The sequence below is a fragment of the Pipistrellus kuhlii genome, unplaced genomic scaffold, assembly GCF_014108245.1.
Source record: "Pipistrellus kuhlii isolate mPipKuh1 unplaced genomic scaffold, mPipKuh1.p scaffold_m20_p_15, whole genome shotgun sequence".
NCBI lineage: Eukaryota > Metazoa > Chordata > Mammalia > Chiroptera > Vespertilionidae > Pipistrellus > Pipistrellus kuhlii.
This window is the reverse complement of record NW_023425460.1, coordinates 20875224-20896668: the sequence shown is the minus strand read 5'-3', so window position 1 is coordinate 20896668 and position 21445 is coordinate 20875224. Positions and strand designations below refer to the sequence as shown.

Below are 21445 nucleotides of genomic sequence, written 5' to 3'. Positions count from 1 at the left end.
AAATCATTTCACTCCTCTGCCTGAAGCACTGGCAGCTTTCCATGTCCTACAGTTGCCTACAATACCTTGCACAATCAACTTTGCCAATAACCTCGCTGATCCTATCTCTTCCCCCTCTCTCCCTCAGTCAGCTCAACATTTCAACATTTGCTTCTGATTGTGTTCTTCAAACACACTATATATAACCTAGAATATTACTGGGCCATAAAAAGGAATGAAATCTTAGCATTTGCAACAATATGGATGAACCTAGAGGGTATTATGTTCAGCGAAACAACAATCAGAAGAATACAAACACCATCAGATTTCACTTATATGTGGAATCTAAAGAAATATATATATATAATTGAAACAGACTCAGCAATAACTATGTATGATGCCAGTTGGGTCCTGAAAATATCAGGGAGAACACTATGTAAGGGATATGATTTCTAACCACTATGCTATACACCTAAAACCAATACAAAATAATATTAAAATAATGTCCTTTACAAAATTAAAACAAAACAAAATAAGAAAAACCACCAGGCATGTCCTCATCTCAAGGACTGCTTAGTCACTGTGTGCTCTGTCTTTGAAGCTCACCCATAGAAATCTCCATGGCTTTGTCCCTCATTGTTTTCAAAACTTCACTCAAAGAGTATCTTCTAAGTATGTCCTTTCCAGACTATACTTTATACTTATTTTCCTTTGTATTTCTTCTACCTTTTACCTGCTTTTTAAAAATATATATATTTTATTGATTCTTTTACAGAGAGGAAGGGAGAGAGATAGAGAGCTAGACACATTGATGAGAGAGAAACATTGACCAGCTGCCTCTTGCACACTCCCTACTGGGGATGTGCCCGCAACCCAGGTACATGTCCTTGACCGGAATCGAACCTGGGACCTTTCAGTCCACAGACCGACTCTCTACCACTGAGCCAAACTGGTTTCAGCTAACCTGCTTTATTTTTTAATATATGTATTTTTTATTTATTTCAGAGAGGAAGGAAAGGGGAGAGATAGAAAAATCAATGATGAGAGAGAATCATTGATCAGTTGCCTCCTGCACACCCCCAACAGTGGATTGAGCCCATAACCCGGGCCAATGTGCCCTTGACCAGATTTGAACCCTGGACCCTTCATGCCACAGGCAGACACTCTATCCACTGAGCCAAACTGGCTAGGGCAATACTTTCTTATTACTATGTCCTTCCCACATGATCCTTTATAATTATATTGCCCTATGTATTTCTTCTACCTTTTACCTGCTTTATATTTTTTTCTTTTACATTTTTTACTAAATTATTATCTGTGTACATATTTTAACATTGCCCCCCCTCCCATACATACCCTACCTGCTTTATTTTTTATATAACCCCCTTCACATAAGAACATGCTTCATAATTTCCTTATTAAGATTGATTATTTCAGTCTCCCCTTTATATAAAGTTAACCTCATACAAATGAAAAAGTTTGTCTGTTTTGTTTGCTATATCTACACCTAAAAATAGGGATTGGCACCTAGTCATCACTTAAAATATTTGTCCAAAATACATAAGCTTATATAATTGAAATGTTATGATGCATATATATGTGCAACGTGAGAAGTGGAGGGTGTGTAGTATGTGTAAGGAGTTTTACACATAGAAATCACTCAGGAAATGTTAGCTATTATAATTAGAAAATTGATATGCACATAATACATGTTACATATGTTTGCAGTACCTGGATGAATGCATGAGTGAATAAGTGAAAAAATGATAAGCATAATACAGTATTAGCATTATTTTAAAATGCTGTATTTTTCCTGTGTGAGGATACTCTGGATATCAGTTCAACTGTGACCAAATCATGGATCTAACCATAATAAATATTGATGACATAGCTTTGAGGATTGTACATGCTGTCCTTTACACATGTTATTTTAAAACAACTCTTACCAGTATTCCAATTGTTCAATAAAGACACTTAATAAACTCAGAGTAGCTGACCAGTTATCACAGAGCAGTCTAGCTGAATAGCCCTGGTGCAGTATAGGGCCCTACAAGAGTAGAGAAAATTAGTAGCATGATTTGGGGTACTAGTCTCAGGAAAGACCATTGCATCATGATCAACAACACTATGAACAAATGCCCAAAACAGCAGCTGATAATCAGAAAAAGAAAGACAGGAAACACACCTAAAGAAAGGCTCTATTGAGTTCTAGTTTCCTACAAAAATTCTCTAAAATACACACTAACATGGTATAAATACTAAGTGAATCTCAAAAAAGTTAAATGTAAAATAATTTATATGAGCATAAATACTATATCTGCCCAACAGAATGCAGAAAGTATGCTGTGCGTAATGTCTTCCTATTACAGGTATTTATTGATTGCTTTTGTCCCTATGCCAATGTTGAACATCATCATATGAATCAAATTCTCACTAAATATGTTTTAGAATTGTTGTATAAACTCCAGTTACTACCCACAAAAGCTCACCAATTTACTCCCAAATTGTTAAAAGAGATATTTCATCTCTCAGTCTGTGTATTTTTGTTGTTGTTGTTGTTTAATGCCATTTCAATAATCATGAACTGGGTCATTTTGCCAGGCACCGAGGGAAACAAAAGTAAATGAGACAGTCTCTGCTTTCAGGAACATATCTAAACATAAAGACAATAGTTATGTAACATGTTATAATGTGAATACATTATTTTTTCAGCTTAACTAAGGCATAATCGATGAATACAAATTGTATATGTTTATGGCATACAACATGATGGCTTGAGAATTATACATTGTGAAATGGTTACAACAATCAGGCTAATTAACACATCCATCTCCTCACATAGTTACCATTCTTTAGTGTGGTGAGCACACGTAAGATCCAATCTCTTAGCAAATTTCAAGTTTACAATACAGTATTATTAACCATACTCATCATGTTATACATTGGTTCCCCCAAATGTATTCACCTAATAAGTGAAAATTTGTATTTTTGCCAATAATTACTCATTTAATTTTTTTTTCTCTTTCTTGATTAAGGCATTACATATGTGTCCTTATCGCATCATCACCCCCCTCCCCCAACTCATGCCCTCACCCCCCTGTTGTCTGTGTTCACTGGTATGGCTTATATGTAAACATACAAATCCTATGGTTGATCTCTCCCTCTTACTCCCACTCCCCCCTGCCTTTCCTCTGAGGTTTGACGCTCTGATCTGTGCTTATCTGTCTCTGGATCTATTTTTGTTCATCAGTTTATATTGTTCATTATACTCACAAATGAATGAGATCATACGACATTTATCTTTGACTGGCTTATTTTGCTTAGCATAATACTCATTTAATTTTGATTGGGTATCATTAGCGACAATATCAAAAGATAATGAATTAGTTAATATCAAAGAGTAAGCAGAATTTGAGTAACATCTGGAAGAAAAGATTAAGAATTTGATGTTACAGGTTATTGTATGTGGAGCTGAGGAAGGGGTGGCTGCCACAGGGCTGGTGGGCTGCCAGGACATTGTGGGTCAGCTGAGCAGTATTACCACTATGGCAGTGCATCGACCACTAGGGGGCAGCTCCTATATTGATCATCTCTCTGATGGTCAGTGTGTGAAATAGCAACTGGTTGATAGGTCATAACAGTTGCTTAGGATTTTATATATATATAGATAATATATATGGAAGAATTATTTAAAAAGTGCTAAATAAATATTAGTGGTTATTATAAAGAGATACTGTTTACATATAAAATGAATAGTGGTATTATTTGTCATTTCAAGAAACTTTAGAACATGTCAGAATAATGCATATGCCATATATATATATGGCATATGCATATATATATATATACAAACAAATAATAGTATGTGATAAGGCATTAAATACAATCAATTGCAAAAACTGAGTACCACAAGCAATGAAATCACATTGTGATAAGAAGAGAGAGACAGACAGAAATAGACACAGAGATAAAGTCAGACAGACAGTAAGAGATGGAGAAGAGAAAGAGATATGATTGGTGTTATCTGATGTTCTGTGAAAGAGATAAGCTTATAAGTGAGTTTCAGCTAGATGATGATCTGAATCAAGTACTTGTTTTGTTACCTTTGGTATTTAATAACAAGACTTCCCCAAATGAATAATAATACAGCATGTTCAATCCTCAAAGATGCACGGAACAACTCAGTATTCTTCAGTGATTCTGAAACTTCCACGTTTTTAAGTTTCTTAATTTGAAAAAACAAAATTCATCCTGCAAGCATTTTCTGACTATCTTTACCTCAAATTCTTCATCAGATTTTCCATGTGCATTGTCCCAAAACACATACATTATCCCTAAATTGATTATTTCATAGATGACACTGTATTGATTATCTCTTTCATTGTTATACATGAATTAAGGGTTTGCCTCAATTTTGTTTCTCTAATGTTTTTCCCGGAGTTGATATTCAATAAAATATTAACTAAATAAGTCTTATATAAAAAAATAAAAATGGACTGGAGAAAAAGTAGTGATATATGCAGTGGATATATAGTTATATGAATGCATTGTGTAAGAAAACTCAGAAGGCACTCAAAAGAGGAGACAAGAAATGCAAGAAATGACCAAGAACGAGGCTTAATTATAAAAAATATCCAGACTTGTTTATTATAAAATATAGCTCTTTTTGGAAATATAAACAAAAGTGGAACAATTTTGAACTTACAGAATAACAAAAGGTAGACTATCCACCATAAAGAGAGAGAAGTCTGACATAAATATAATCAGAAAAACTCAGTCTCTGAGAAAAAGAAAGTTGCAGAAAGGTAGATCAATAATGCTCTTTGCTGAAATGCTAGAAAATTATAGGATTTTCCCAAGAGAGTAGTCATTGGAGGCCTTAGAGAGTGCAGTTTTAGTGGAGGTGTGGAAAAAAAAACAAAATTGCAGAGCTTACGGAAATTGGAGAAAAAGTGGTGTTAACAGATATAGAGGTTTGACAAGAAAAGACCCAACAAAGGAAAGCCACTCTATTTTGAGTTGTCTGAGTCATTAAAGACTCAGAGCCAAGCAAGATTACAATTACATTTTGCCCAAATTCAATTTCTATTAAAAAAAAAAAAAAACAGTTAAAATCAGTTCTGTCTTTCAACATGGTTAGGGGGTGAGCCATTTATTTTATAGTGGTTTCAAATTTTTCAGGTTGTCTAAACCACAAAGGGAGTCATCCATATTGTCATTTATCATTAATTTTATCTGAATTGCTGGGAGACTGAATTAGACTTTTTACTTTTTTCCCTTGTCTTATTAGAACAAATGAGAGTATTTAAAGTCTCAATATTATGCTCTTCTGTTACACTGGGAGGAGAGAAAAAATGTGTGTGTGTGTGTGTGTGTGTGTGTGTGTGTGTTAGCAGAGAGAGAATCCTCTATGTATAATAATTGGTCTTCTAATTATCAGAGTATGTTCTTCCCCCCCCACACACACACACACACACATACCCCCTGCCCTTTAGCTCTCTGTCATTGCACAATATACAAATAGGTTTTAATCGAACCTAACTGGAGTATACAAAAGCTATTGAGGTAATATTTTGGGGCACAAGGTCAGACCTTAGACAAGTCATAGAGTTCATGTTTCTAAACTTACTTAGTGGGAAATTGTTGCCTAAGGAAAAAGACATAATCTTCAACCTTTGCTCTAGAACTAACTCCATACTGGGGTTAGAAAGATCCACAAGATTGTTCACATTTAAAAGAGGAGACAAGAAACGCAGGTGAAGAAAAACCTTACAAAGAGTATTCATTCAAGCCCTACCTGCTTTGGATCAGTGGATAAAGCATCAGCCTTTGGACTGAAGGATCTCAGGTTTGATTTCAGTTGAGGACACATGCCTAGGTTGTGGGCTCAATCCCCAGTAGGGGGTGTGTAGGAGGCAGCCAAGAAATGATTCTCTCTCATCATTGATCTCTCTCTCTCTCTCTCTCTCTCTCTCTCTCTCTCTCTCTCTCTCCCTCCCTCCCTCCCTCCCTCCCTCCCTCCCTCCCTCCCTCTCTTTTTCCTCTCTGAAATCAATAACACATACTTTAAAAGAAGAGTATTCATTCAAGACTTCATCTAAAAATGAAATTTAGTTTGCAAAAGTTGTATTGAAGTATTGAGAATAACAGTGCTCTGTATCATCCCATTATAGATGTCACATGATATTGTAATCTACTTAATGTATATAAATGCAATAAATTATGAAGCCTAATAAAAAGACAAACTTTTAGGATTTTAAGTCTGTTTATAGGAAAAATAGCAAAGTTACTCTTAAAATTTGAATATAACTTATCAGAATAAAAACACACTAAATACAATCTATAAGATAGAATAAATGAAAGGTATAAACGAGGGAATATGTCTAATATATATATATATATATATATATATGTTTTGAATAACAATATATGCTATGCATTGTCTTACTTTTATCTAAAATGTGTAATATCAATGTACTATATATGTGTGTCTGCCTGTGTTTATGCATATTTGATATGTTTCTTGCTATATTGCTATAGCATGTTGCTATAAGAAATCATATTGAAATGAGGAATTAAGCTTCAAAGACAACCATATTCACTGAAAATTAATTAGGTATAGTTCCCAATACTTATCTTTAATGTAATTATAACTGGAATAGTATAAAAAGAAATGATTGCATTGTACTATGTCCAGAAAAAGACCATGTTAACAAGAGGAAGATACAGAATTAAGGTTAGAAATAACAAACTCAAAGAACAAGAAAAATTTAAAAGATACCCAGCATGATCTGGGTGAGTGAATGAGTGTCCCACGGATAGAATATATATGAGGCAGCGGTCCTGCTGTAGCAGAGCCCCATGCGACATTCTATAGTAGCCCAGTAACATGAGCTATGGTGATCATTTAATTATTCGTGTAGAGCTATTCAGTTTACTTAACCACCTCTTATTAAGGCATCTAAAGGAGGAAACATCTTGCTCAGACACACAAGTACTTCAGCTACATTTCCTGTATAATTCTGTTATCTACACTATAGTGTACATGGCATTCTATTCTAATTAGTGCAAGCCATTATTACTCTACATCATGACTGCTAGATGCGTTGATAAAAATGAAGTTTGCAGTGCCCTGACCGGTTTGGCTCAGTGGATAGAACATTGGCCTGTGGATCAAAGGGTCCTAGGTTCAATTCTGGTCAAGGATATGTACCTTGGTCACGGGCACATCCTCAGTAGGGGGTGTGCAGGAGGCAGCTGATCAGTGTTTCTCTCTCATCGATGTTTCTAACTCTCAATCCATCTCCCTTTCTGTCTTTAAAAAAAAAAATCAATAAAATATGTTTAAAAAAAGAAGATAAGGTTTTTTTTGTTTTGTTTGTTTTGTTTTGTTTTTAATGAAGTTTGCAGTTAGATCAGAAACTTAGCATCAGACTTTAGAACTTGGTTATAGCTTTTAATTGGTTGGCATGTCTATCTCAGTACTGACCTTCCATGGATTATGCAACAACAAGCATGAAAATGAACCTGAAAATGTCCACCAAAGTTCACTGAACATTTCATTTGAATCAGTAAGCTTTCCAAGAAAATGATAAAGTCATTTACAGTTGTAAGTATAAAATTTAATTTAACAAAGTTAAGTCTTCAAATTGCTTGGTAAATTTGGAGAGATATAAAGAAAAAATAAGCATATTTGTTCAGGAACACAAAACACCCATTGATAAATCAATAGGTAAATTTATGAAAAAGAAGTATAATTATTTATAAGCAATGAGGGTCATAGTAGCAATAAAGATAGGTTTTAGTAACTATTGGTCATATATGTCAGATGTTGTGCTAAACTGTATTAAAATTGAGTTTCAGAGCTACTAGTTTGTAGAACACTAAGCCTCGGGAAATGTTGGGACTCCTTTAGATTATAAATTGGGTCTCTTCATATAGTTGTTCTGCTTTCACACTACACAACGGTTCTAGTCACGCCAGAGATATATGCTGATTTATTCCACAGCTCAAGGGAAGGACAGAAGATTTTTGGTTTCTAGGCTAAACCCTCAATCAGCCAGGGAGAAATCTTTCCTTAAAAGGTTGTGTAACTTGCATGTCTGTACACACTTAGGAAAAATCTCTCAATGCATACACATATGCACTCATTGTACATATACCTTGCTAACATTTGGTTCAAAATTAGTCATACTATTATGGTATATAGTTATTATTTTTAACAAATACATTTCCTATCTGATTATGGCAATAATACATATTTAAAAAGGATTTCATATAAATAATTTAAAATGCAAAAGAAATAGTAACACATACCCATTATTCATAATCATGTTCCCTTTTTTCCCTCTCTTTCCTTTTCATCATTTAATAAGAACTCAAAATCAAAACAAAATAAACAAAAACACAAACCCTGTGCACAATTTACCTCATTGTGAGTCATAGTATTTGTAAGAACAAATAATATTATATATATAATAAAATCCTAATATGCAAATCAACCAAAGGGCAGAACAACCAGTTGTTATGATATGCACTGACCACCAGGAGGCAGATGCTCAATGCAGGAGCTGCCCCCTAGCAGTCAGTGCACTGCCATAGGAGGAGTCCTGCTCAACCAGAAAAGGCCTCACAGCTGGCAAACGCAGTGGTGGTGCAGGAGCCTCTCCTGCCTCCCCTGCAGTCCAGTGGTAAGGAGCAAGGGGTACCAGACTATGAGAGCCCCGGACTGTGAGAGCCATGTCTGGCTTCCAGCTTAGGCCCAATCCCCAGGAGGATCCTGTCTAAGCCAGCAGGTAGACATCTCCTGAGGCCTCAGGCCAGGCTAAGGGAGCCCCACCCCCAGTGCATGAATGTCGTACATTGGGCCTCTAGTGTTTTATAGATGTTTTTCAAACACAACACAAAATCCAGTAAATGGTCCTGCTTCCTCTGTTTCCCATGATACCTCCTTCTAAGGCTCCCCTTACTCAATTTGGGATCAAGAAACATATTTCCATTCAAACAAAATGGCCATTATTGGTAATGCATCAGAGTTTACATAAAATATCAATCCTAATTATTTGTTGAGGGGAGGGAGACCATAAACTATAAATCTATTAGGTTCTCTAGATTTCTGTCAGTTAGCTAAATTATGACTCTTTAATTTAATATAATGTTATCAATATCCCTTACTAATGCTTGCTTAGATATGTCATCATCAAACAAATGAATGTCCATTATAGAATAGGCAACGGAAAAATTTTATTACCCAATCTAAAAGGTTATCCCAGCAATTCAAAAATGAATCAGTTTAAAGTGATTTAAAAGCTAAGCAAAGTTTTCATGTAAAATTTTTGTTATAAAACATTAAAAATAATTATATAACTATAAAATGTTTTTCTTTGAAACAGTTTCACATATTTCTCTAAAACTAGAATACTCCATTTCAGGAAAAATATTTATAAAATAAAAACTTTACATTTGTTTGTCCTTCCAACTCTTCTATACCTGAGTAAATAAGTAGGAAAGCATAAGGATACTCTTCTTAATTAAAAATCCAGAAGAATCCCGTCATTTAATTAAAAAAATTCTAAGACTATTATACTAATAGCCTTAGTGTATTTTGACATTTTCTTCTTTCATGTTTTTTTTATGTAAAGCACTTAACTCAATATAAATCAGTTACCAATTATCACTAATACAACCAGTGGATTATCTATGGAAAGGTAGATACTTTTTACTTTTCATTGTATCTATCATGATTTTGAATATTACCATTATCTTCCTTCAATCTATCCATGTACTTGGATTCCCAAACACATGGACAAAACAACAACAACAACAACAACAAACAAACAAAAAACCATTAAGAAATCCATATCACGTATTCCAGCCAAGTGTTATTATTTCCTGTGTTAGCCACGCTTTGCCAGTATTGATTTCATTCCTACACAGTGTGGACTCACAATTTTATATGATTTGTTTTTAAAAAAATGGTAACTATGAAAATCATTTTCATGATCAATAAAACAAAAGTGTTGTCCCAGTCCCAAATTAAGGGAGACCAAAGAGAGGTAAAGACCTGGTGCGGACTAAAGGGATAGAACCACTACTGGCTTTGGGGGCACCCTAAAAGGCATATAAAGTTAACACGTCTCTATAAAACACCATACAACGTTTATGTTGCCTGCCATAGCTCCTCTCCCTTCAGTCTTTCTAAGTACTGAGTCACTTGCCTCCAGGAGAGACCTGGGCAGGCTTTTGAGCCATGGCTATAAAGCAAGTCATCCATGAGGGCAGGCTTTATGGGGCAGCTTCCTACAAACCACCGATGAGCAGGGGTGAAGTTCCACTCTGCTCAGAGAGCACATTATGTGATGGCCAACAGTGCCCTGAGAATCTTGTTTGGGAGGCTAAACAAGCACATTTGGAAAGACCCAGGGCTTTGATGGGATTATTGAGAAACCCAATCTATAGCATTACAAACTAACTGGTAGTGATTTCCTCTGATAACCTAAACTACATTTCTAAGAAGTACAGGGTTTGTAAGGTCTAATGTTAGCAACAACACTGAATTCTGCCCTCCTTGTTCCACATGAACAACAAATATAAATACAAAATAAAATGTCTGATAAGATAAAGGAATATCAACACACTGATTTGTCATATATTCCAGGGAACAATTTTATGTGCATTATTTGAATATAAAGTTGCACTAATTTTTTGTTGTTGTTGTTTAAAAGTAATGGTTACATTATTTACTTTATTAGTACATTTTTTTAGGCTGGAGATTCACAATCTCCATAAATAGCGTTGGCATGAATTTCAAATTCAGATGCACTTGAAGTCAACACTGTCCTAATTAGCGAACTTTTCAGGGGACCAGGCTGTTGACTTTATGAAAATAGTTGCTATTGTGAACTTTTCTGTGATGCCCAAAGAGGCATATATATATATATATATATATATATATATATATATATATATATTATATATATATTTTTTTTTTTTTCCTAACTAGGGAGGACTGAGGATATCTGAATATGTGCACATTTGAACACTGTTTGGGATAAAGCAAAATTAATTCATTGAACCAAGCAAAGCATAAACACAATTCACAATCTCTGATGCCACTAAGAGCAATTAGTTAATAGGGTGATAAAGACGAGGGGATGGTTATGTGAGACATGAGCAGAGCAAGTACCACAGGCCATGTACAGGAAGTCCCCAGGTCAGGAAGCATAGCAAGGGGCAAAACTGGGAAAACAAGAACCTCGCCCCCAGGGTAACCTTTCCTCCCCTAGCACATCACTGGTCAGATGGTTTAGACACCCCTCCCCCGACCTTTTTCTCCCTAGGCCTCAGTTATATTTCATTTTCATAGACCTTAAAATCTTTTCTGCGTTGATAAGAAGAATCAAGACCCCAATCACCAAGATCCCAGTCAGTAAACCCAATCGGTAACAGTTATTTGCCTGTGTATTCTGAACCCTGAACAAATGTCGGGTAAGAACAATAAACATTAAAAATAAAAGGACAAAACTCTTCTTTTTTTCCTTAAATAGCAACTTCTAGGGTAAGGAGCTCCCCATTGTTTTCTATTAAACTTAACATTATATATATCCTATCTCTCATTATATAGTATTCTAAGACAGATTCCTTCAATATTGAAATATCTAAGACAGGCATATTTGGACCAGGGTAGACAAAACATATTAAATAGTTTCTAAGCAGTCTGATGATGAATATACCTTTCTAAAGTGACTTACCATTGAGTTACAAAGTCTAATGTGAAGTCGTTTATATTTTTACTTTTTCCAAATAAAAGAGTGGGGAATGAACTAAAAGAAAACAGTTGAAGTGCTAACACTAAAATCACTAATGACATCTACTTTTGACCTAATTGAGAATCTTTTCTTATAGGAAATTCTGGTATCTTTATTAATATACCAATATATATATTATTGGTTTCAAAAGGGAAGGGAGAAGGAGAGAGAGATAGAAGCATCAATGATAAGAGAAAAATCACTGATTGGCTGTCTTTTACATGCCCCCTGCAACCCTGAAACTTGAGCACCTGCTCTTGACTAAAATCAAACCTGGGACACTTCAGTCTGCAGGCCAATGCTCTACCCACTGAGCAAAACCAGCCAGGGATAATTTCTGTTGTTAAGTTTTCTCTAAGGCCACTATACTTGTGTTAGTTCAAGGGTTGTTAAGTAGGATTTATTTATTTATGTATGTATGTATTTATTTATCTTTGCTAGCCATTAAGAATTTGCTCAGTGAGAATTAGTAACTGTTCAGCTAGAGGTCTCGCATTGGATTTTGTATCATACTGCAATCCTAATTAAGAAGAAAGTGCATTGGAAGCTACTTATGTAGGATTATTTTTAATTAAGGCAAATTATTACACAGAGCTACTAACCTTTATAAATGAACTACAAATTAGCATTCTCCATTTCTGGGGGCTGTTTTATTTACCATTTAACCACAGAAACCCTCACTAGCTATAAAGGTCAAACAGAAAGCAGCCTTACTTACCATCTTCATACTGGCCAAAGCAGACTCCAAAGAAAGAACCGAGGACGATCCCTGAAGCTAACCATTTCCAGAGATAAAACTGTTGTAACATCTTCTGTCAAGTTCCACTCAAGGCTGATCTGAGATAACAAAAGGGAAGAAGAAACATTTGACAAGTTCATTAATCTGCTATAGGTAAACACCACTGTCACAGCACAGAAGAGTCTTAATGACTTCATAGTTAATTACCTGTGCCAAACTATCCATTAACGAAGTAACACACTTGTTTAACGCACTGGAACTCCTTACCACATGAATTTTCAGACAAGTAATCTCTAAGGAAAGCCAACTCCTCTGTTTCTTACTTTGAAAGCAAGTCAGTTGAGAATTTAACACCTTGGTAATATCAGAACCACAATTTCTTTTAAATTGAATCAAATGGTTAATCAGTTTATTAAACTTCTCTATAGCATAATTCAATGGTACAGTTTAAGTTGTTCTACAACAATTTAAGATGATAAAGCAGATGTTAGTATCATATATGAACATTTTATTTGGCATATGTGTTACACAATTAGCACTAATAGAATGCTAATTCCTTTTAGTATCATTAACATGCTAAGAGATTGACTTAACTATGCCAAGTAAGACTAAGCAGAAACCATCCATTTTTACCACATCTGTCTTTTGAAGCACTTGGGTGAATTTCATTTTAATTCCTTTGTTTTCCTTCGCAACCTCTCAATAAGTAAAAAGCGGACTTACTAGTCTGCTCAGTGGCCAGTGCGCAGACTAGTAAGCCTGATAGAGAGAGTGATGTGCTCAGCTTTTTGGTAAATCAAAGAAATTGTTTACACGAAATTGCTCAAAATGGCCTAGTTAATAAGGAGAGAGAAAAAGGGTGGGGACTCTATTCCTCTAACTCAGCGGTTCCAAACTCAAAAGTCTACAGGGAACAGGAAGTCAGAAGAGCACAGGGAATGAGCCTACCTAAGGGAACAACAGGATGTGAAGGCTGAGATACATTGTGGAGTGCAGGGTTTGCGTGAATGACCAGCCTGTGTGCAGCCTCTGTCAGAGCTTTTCATGTGGGAATGAACACCAGTGTTGCCAGGTCTTCTGATTTTCCAGAAGATGGTAGAAATCCAAAGTTAAATGTGAGATTTCTCAGTGTTTAGGTGATTGTCCATTTCCTCTTTATAAACTAGATGTTTCTGGCAGGCCATATTGTTCTCTGAGTCCCTTCAGTTTGACACTCCTGCCCAGGATTTGCTCTCTGAGACTAGTTGTGGATAATGTGCATTAGAATGCACAGAGAAAACATTTTCATTCTGCTTTTACATGCATTTTATTTCATTCATCATAGGGGTTTTTCTGTGTGCTCCATAAAATTTATTTGCACAGTAGCATATATAAATATAAACAATTAAAATTATTGTAAATGTGCAGGCTCAAATTCTTCCTACTCACGGGACATACTGTCCTTAAATTCAAAAGGTCACTGTACTAGACCACACACATTTTACAATGAAATCCATTCTTCTTGTGTCTTTTTAAAAAAATAAAAACCCAAGCTGGTTTGGCTCAGTGGATAGAGCATTGGCCCACAGACTGAAGGGTCTCAAGTTCAATTCTGGTCAAAGATTCTCTCTCTCTCTCTCTCTGTTTCTCTCTCTGTCTCTCTGTCTCTCTCTCTCTCTCTCTCTCTTTCTCTCTCTCTCTCTCTCTCTCTCTCTCTCACACACACACACACACACACACACACACACACACACACAAACACGCACACTTTCTCTCTCTCCTCAAAATTAAAAAAATAAAATAAAATAAAACCTTCGTTTTACCTGATCCTCATACTGTTTTTCACTCTAACTGGTAAAGGACTGAGCCTCTGCTTTTATAACTTCTAGGCACAGTTATCACAAAGAAGAGCCCACCTTTAGATATTAAAAGACTATAACAATCCAAGCTTAATTGAAAGTAAAATAAAAATAAAGTAGATCAATGCTACTGGTTGTTGGAGTCAGTGAATTAGAGTAAAGCTTCTTTTTAAATTCAAGTTCTTCAGCTTAACTATTATGTGACTTTGAGCAAATTAAATAGCATTTATGTCTCATTTTCCTCATTATTACTGCAGAGATAAAAAAGTACCTACCTCATAAGTTTGTTTCGAGGATTAAATAAATAAATGGCTATAACTACATGCTCAAAAGAGTGACTCAAACAGTGAGCACTCCATAAACTTACTATGAGGGTTTTTGACTCAGCATCTATGGACTCTTGAAAGTGCTTTAACATATATTTTCCAATCTGTCTGTAGCATAGCTTCTAAGGTTGTATCATAACTCCATTCTGTGGTGGAAACATCATACTCTCTGACTCAAGATTACAAAATGGTGTGTGCCCAAAGAAGGGGTGCGGATTACGAGCTGATACCTCTGCTCATTACAGAAAAGAATGGAAAACTTCTAAGAGAATATGTGACTCAGAAGGCTTTAAAGGTTAAGGAAGTCTTATAATATAAAGTCTGCTGTATTGCTTCCCGGTACCTTAAGGGAGGGATATTGCATTCCTCTTTCCAACCAAGAGTATACTCTGCTAAGTTTATGCAAATAATGACTTCAACTCCTTATTTTAAAAAAAATATGAGAATATTAATAAGCAAACTATAGTATTTAAAATAGAAAACAAAAACAAAGAGAAAACACTTAAAGAACAATTATTCTTTTAAAAAAATTAAGGAAAAGCAATATCTTACCAAATGACAAGAGTGTTACTTTGTGGATCCTTTGACTATCAACTTGATTTCCTAACGTATCAGTTTTGAAGTTCACACCGTATATGTTCCCTACTAGATAAAACTGATGTTCATTTCTCTGACATTCAGAGTTCTCAGAAATTCATTTATTCAACAAGCATTTATGGAGAGTCTCTGAGGTACCAATTACTCTTCTAGGTCAGTGAAAAATGTCAATAAAATAAGCCCACTCACATATATTTTCTCATGAATCTAACATACTAGCAAAAGAAAGGAAGATAAACATAAACAAACCAGTTACATAACAAGTTAAAAGGTAATCATTGCCATAAAAATAGCTGCTTGCATTTTTAACTTTATAATACCACTTCACAATTAATTATCATTCAGAAATTAAGATTATAACCAAATTAAAATGCTTTCTCATACTAACCTAACTAAAATTTTTCACAAGAAAAACATATCTATTCCCACAACTCTAGCTGAAAGCACCTTCAAAGACATCTACTGCCCAGAATACAGATTGCTGCCCACCCCTTGGAAGGAGACTAGGAACATACATGTTCTGCCCTTGATGTGGTTATCCATGCTCCCTGCTGGATTGGTCGCAGTGACACATGGCAAAAGCAGCCAAGGTTGACATCATGGCAGTTTTCCCTTTGGCACATTTTTTACAATGTCAGCATTTTTTCCCCAAAGAATGTCTCTGACTGCTATGTGAATAACCACTAACTTCTTTGATATATCAAAGTTTGGAGCCCACTGCCAATACTGTGAAGAGAAATCCCAAATCAATACCATGTCAGGGAGCAAGCTGGAATCTCTCAGGGAAGTGAGAGCTACACATATGCATCTGCCCTTCAACAATCTGTTCAGTCATACTTTGGTACTTCCAATTTCTACCATCTAGACAAAGCTATTTAAAAAAAAATTATTCCTGGGCACTGTGGCTCAGTGGTTAAACCAGGAGGTCATGGTTCAAGCCCTGGTCACAGCACATGCCTGTGTTCAGGGTTCCATCCCCAGTGTGAGGCGTGCAGGAGGCAGATGATCAGTAATTCTCTCATCATTGATGTTTCTATCTCTCTCTCCTCCTTTCTCTCTGAAATCAATAAGAACATATTTTTAAAAATGTAATTTGTAACTGCTCTGAATTTCTTGGTAGAAATGTATACTAACTACCAGAAGAAAGCAAACTTCCTTTCAAAGCAGCCTCAATTATCAAAGAGAAGGCACAAGGCTTCCCAAAGTCTTCACTTCTCACCACACCAAATATGAACTTTCATAACTGAAAGTTAGGAAATCTTTCTTTTACCTGACCACAGTGGGAAACTTCAACAATGTTTCATGGCTACAGAGAATAGGTATCACTCATAAGAATGACCTGACAAATCATCTTCTGTTTTTTTTTTTACCTTTGCAATATAAACTTCAAGAAAATAAAATGCCAAAGATTCTTTCAGATATATTCTGTCTTTCTAGATCACTTTATATTTTCTTATAATAGTTTTATATAGATTTATATTAAATATCTCTATTAAAATGTTTATTTATAAATTATTATATATCTAGTACTTATCTGGCCTTCTCACCCAGTGCTGCCTCACTGGCCACCCTCCAATTAATTTCCATTCAATGTGCATGAATCCATGCACCAGGGCACTAGTTTATTATAATATGAAATATATTGTATTTATAAAATACATTGTATTAATATAATATAGAATGTATAATGAATATACTTGCAAATAAAATAAAATGCAATAAAATGTGTTTTATGTAACTTTATATTACATATTTACACATACACTCTACATGTAAAGAGATATATTTAGATTTTATTTATAGTACACATATAAATATTCTTGTTATTCCCTAGTCATATATTTACTTTAATCATGAGCTGAATTATACTGTAAAGACAGAAATGGCTAGATTGTAGATAATTCTAGATAAATACAGAAAAATAACAAAGTTTTTCATTTGGCACTGTGAAATCTAAGTACTTCTCCAGTCTGTCCCAGACTGTCTAGGCTAGGGTTATCTCACATGCCATGAGTGAGCCTTGATTGGTGTCCACTTTCAAATGTATATTTATTTGTAGTTCTCTCTCTCTCTCTCTCTCTCTCTCTCTCTCTTTCTATATATATATATATATATATATATATATATATATATATATATATATATATATATACAATACTGTTTATAGACAATGTGTTGCATTTCAGCTTTGTGCATGCATTTTAAATACATACTCAATAATTATAAACATTAAATGAGATTGATTTAGGTTAAAAGACATTTTCTGAAACCACATGATACACATAAAGAGAGTACAAGTTCAGAAATTCTTCTACAAATTTTGGTGGACCTCCGGAAAATTCACCCATGTCTGTGGTGAGTCTCTTCTTTTTTAAAAATATTTTTTTTATTGATTTCAGAGAAAAAGGAGAAGGATAGAGAGATAGAAACATGAATGATGAGGGAGAATTATTGATCAGCTGCCTCTTGCACAACCCACACGGGGATCAAGCCAGCAACATGGGCATGTGCTCTGACTGGGAAATGAACTGTGACCTCCTGGGTCATAGGACAACATTGAACCACTGGGCCACACCAGCCAGGCTGTTCTTTTCTTTTAATAATATTGAATACTTTAATCACAAAACTCTAAATAGAGGCGAGTGGGACATTGGTTTTCTTTCTAGGTAATACTCCTCACCAAAAATCAAATTACTGACAAATATAATTAGCATATTAAATTTACATTAAAAAGCGTATCCTAATAACAAAATATTTAATTTAATCAATAACAGGTATAAACCACATGCTATAATAACCTAGCCATACTAGTTTGTTTAATAAAATAAAAAAGAGAGTGGCTTTAAAAATATATGTCCACTATTGCTATACATACTGCATATTTGTTTTAATGATTATACATGCATTTAGTCAATAAGAATTTATTATATATCTAATGTACATCAGACACTACGTCTTCTGAAGAAATAAATCAATTTATTTTCTTGTGACTTTATTATTAAGCAAATACCATATTTCATATTCATTGCTTCATATGTCATTTCACAGTACTTTTGTAATGTGATTCCAAATTAGGAGAATATTAAAATTTAATTTCCAATTATAAGGAATTTCTATTAAATCTGTATTTTCAGAACTAACATCTTAAAATTAGTCTTAAATGGAAATATATTTTCCATAATGTTTTAGAAAATGACAGGAAAATACTTAGTTTGAAAGCAGTGAGCACTATGAAATGAGAAAAGAGCAAGTATTGTAGTATTGTATATTATTGTATTTATTAACCATTTCTTATTTGAAGCTATTTTTATGCAAGAGCTGGTTCAGGAAAGGCTAAATCAGAGAACAAAAAGAATATTTAAACCAAATTATATTTCATCTACAAAGCATCTGACATAAGAGAAAATCAAAACTTAAATGCCTGCGAAATCCTTTTGATTTTTAGAGTTTAAGTAGTACTACATAATTTGAATCTCTACATTTTTATAGAATTAAAATCCCTGCTGGAATCAAGTGTATACTAATTTGAGAGTTAAAAAGCAGTGATGAGTTCTATAGACAGACTGAGTTATTGTTTTTTAGCTCAAATATATAGTCATGGAGCAGAGAGTATTATAAATGTGATCTTGCCTTTGAGATACTCTTCACTTGTCTGTCTCCTGGTTTGTATATGTAAATACTGATATATTTAGATGTGCAAGGGTGCATAGTAAGAATTGAAAATATATGTAGCAAGTGGCATTGCAAGTTGGGCTGCCAGTTGCAAGTATCCCCCCCGCCCCCCAGCTCCCCCACGTCCTGCATGATTCAGGGTTCACATTCAGGGTCTGGAGGAAGCTGCAAGAAATTGAAAGAGAGAGAGACAGAGAGACATCAGTTTGTTGTTTCATTTATTTATGTACTCATTAGTTGATTTTTGTATGTGCCCTGACATGGGATCAGACACACAACCTTGGTGCATCAAGATAATGCTCTAACCAACTGAGCTATCCTGCCAGGGCCAAGGCCAAGTCTTATTTTATCTATGGGGAAACTTAAAAGTATAACCAAGTAAATTTAAAATGAGGTTTAAAGCTCAGGCAAGTGCATGCGTGCTTTTAAAAGGGAGCTTGAAGGAGAGCACTGTGTAATGTCATTCTCTGGCATCGGAAACAGATTATGGCTAATCCTGTTTGGTGAAGTTTGAATATCCCAAGAAACACAAGTAAATTGATGAATAAATTATTCTTCTTTTAGGGAAAATCCATTAACAAAAGCCAAAGTATTAAGTCAGTCAGGAGAGATTAAAGTTGAAATTGTGATAATGCCAGTGACTTTCTGGATGGATTATAATAGAGAGTCCTGGCTTTGGGATGGGAGAGACTTATGTTGCAATCCTAGTTTTGCCTGTTCTTTGCCTCTCTGAATAGAAAACTAGTAAAAAGTTCTGAGACTCGGCTTACAATCAGGTTAATACAATCCATTTTATTCTGCTGCAGTTGATAGATAAACATTTGAACAATGAAAAAAATAATAGGAGCACTGAAGAATATTGATTTTTAAAATTTACTACAGAGTGTTTACTGAGTACGGATTCTGGGCAGGCACTTTGTAAGGTGGAGAGACTATAGCCATGTGAGGGGGAGAAAAGGGGAGGAAAGAAGGAAGTAAGAAGAGAAGGAAGAGAGGGAGGAAGGAGAGAGGGAATGATAAAGGTCCAAGCATAGTTTTCAGTTAACAGGGTGAGAGAATAACACACTGAAGTGCTCCAGAGTGAATCAGGCATTTGTGTAATCTCTTCCAAAAGAGTGCTTTGTTTCTAATAAAATATGAGAAAGATAACAAGATGCCAGCCCTTGATTCAGTTAGGTTATGTAAGACTCAGTCTTTGCACATTGGAATGAAATACATTTTTTGTCTGAGCCTGAAGATGGGAATGTTTTCATTGCAGACAGCCTGTGGAGAAGGACAGGTGCCAGGGAACTACAGGTAACAACCTCTTGCACCTGAGGGTGTCCTCTGCCAACAGCCCTCAGTCGCACAATCAAAAATGAAGTAATTCTGCCAATATCCTGATTAGCTTTGCAGGGGATTCTAATCAATCCCCCAGTGCATGGAGATCCACAGGCACTTTGATTGCAGCCTTGTAAGACACTGTTCAGAAGAGGCAGCTCAATTGTGGCCAGATTCCTGGCCCACAGAGACGGTGAAAAGAACAGTGTTGTTTTAAGCCACCAGGTTTGTTGTACTTTGGATCCAGGTACAATGTACTAATATGGGGAAGGATCTGATGAAACATGAATGCATGTAAACTGTCAATTAGTTTAGTGTTTGTTCTAAATCTATGGATGATGGCTGCTTATGGAATTGAGGATGAGAATGGAAGTAATGAGCATAAATTAGAAAATACACATGGAACAAAAAAGAGAGTGGTCTTGCACAGAATGGTTGTATTTTTAATGACTTGAAGTATAGATGGAACATAGTCTTTAGCATTGTGGTACAACAACTAACTAAGCACTTCTGTAAGAGTTTCCTTTGGTCAGGTATTCACAAAAATCTCACGTACAAAAACCATTTTCCTTAAGTTGTAAGATAAGAATAATAAAGAATAAAAGGTAAACGATATTTGATTCTATTTTGGGGGTTTTTGAATTACATTTTCAGAAGAAGTTTATTTAAAAAAACAAATAAATTAACCATTGCCCCTCTTCTTATCGTAAACTTAGGGTTGCACCTTTTCTAAGATTAATTAATAAGTCACATTATAAGCATGCTAACCAGGGATCATAAATGTGAATACTATGTCTATGTAGCTACATACAGAAACTACATACTCCACAGATTTGTCTTGTATTTGCAGGGCATTTTAGGTAAAGTCCTCAGCAAATTGAATTGGAAAAGTCCACTTACAATAACTTTTAAATTATTAAAATAGTTATTTAAAATTTTAAAAATTTTTAAATAGGTTAAAGGCTAAATCTGCATGATTGATGCTGATCAAACATAAATATTTTGTTAAAGATGAATATTTTGAGTATGGTATATATTACTGTTATTAAAGTCATTTGAAATATTTTACTAATTTTTATAAACAGATGGTAGAGTGTTCTTTTCAACTTCATTTGTGCTTTTTTATTATATTAAGAAATTATGCGTGAAATCTGTAATATGAGTTAG

General features: G+C 34.9%; 1 protein-coding gene across 2 annotated transcripts in view; it reads right to left on the bottom strand.

Annotated features, from left to right (window-relative positions):
- PCDH15 (protocadherin related 15) overlaps nucleotides 1-21445 on the bottom strand; it is a 613865-nt gene that overhangs the window by 501418 nt on the left and 91002 nt on the right. For both annotated transcript variants that reach the window (XM_045581870.1, XM_045581869.1), the window contains exon 2: nucleotides 12505-12623. In XM_045581870.1, the coding sequence (XP_045437826.1) occupies nucleotides 12505-12595 (91 nt within the window). In that variant the 5' untranslated portion in view covers nucleotides 12596-12623. The remainder of the gene's footprint in view (nucleotides 1-12504; nucleotides 12624-21445) is intronic.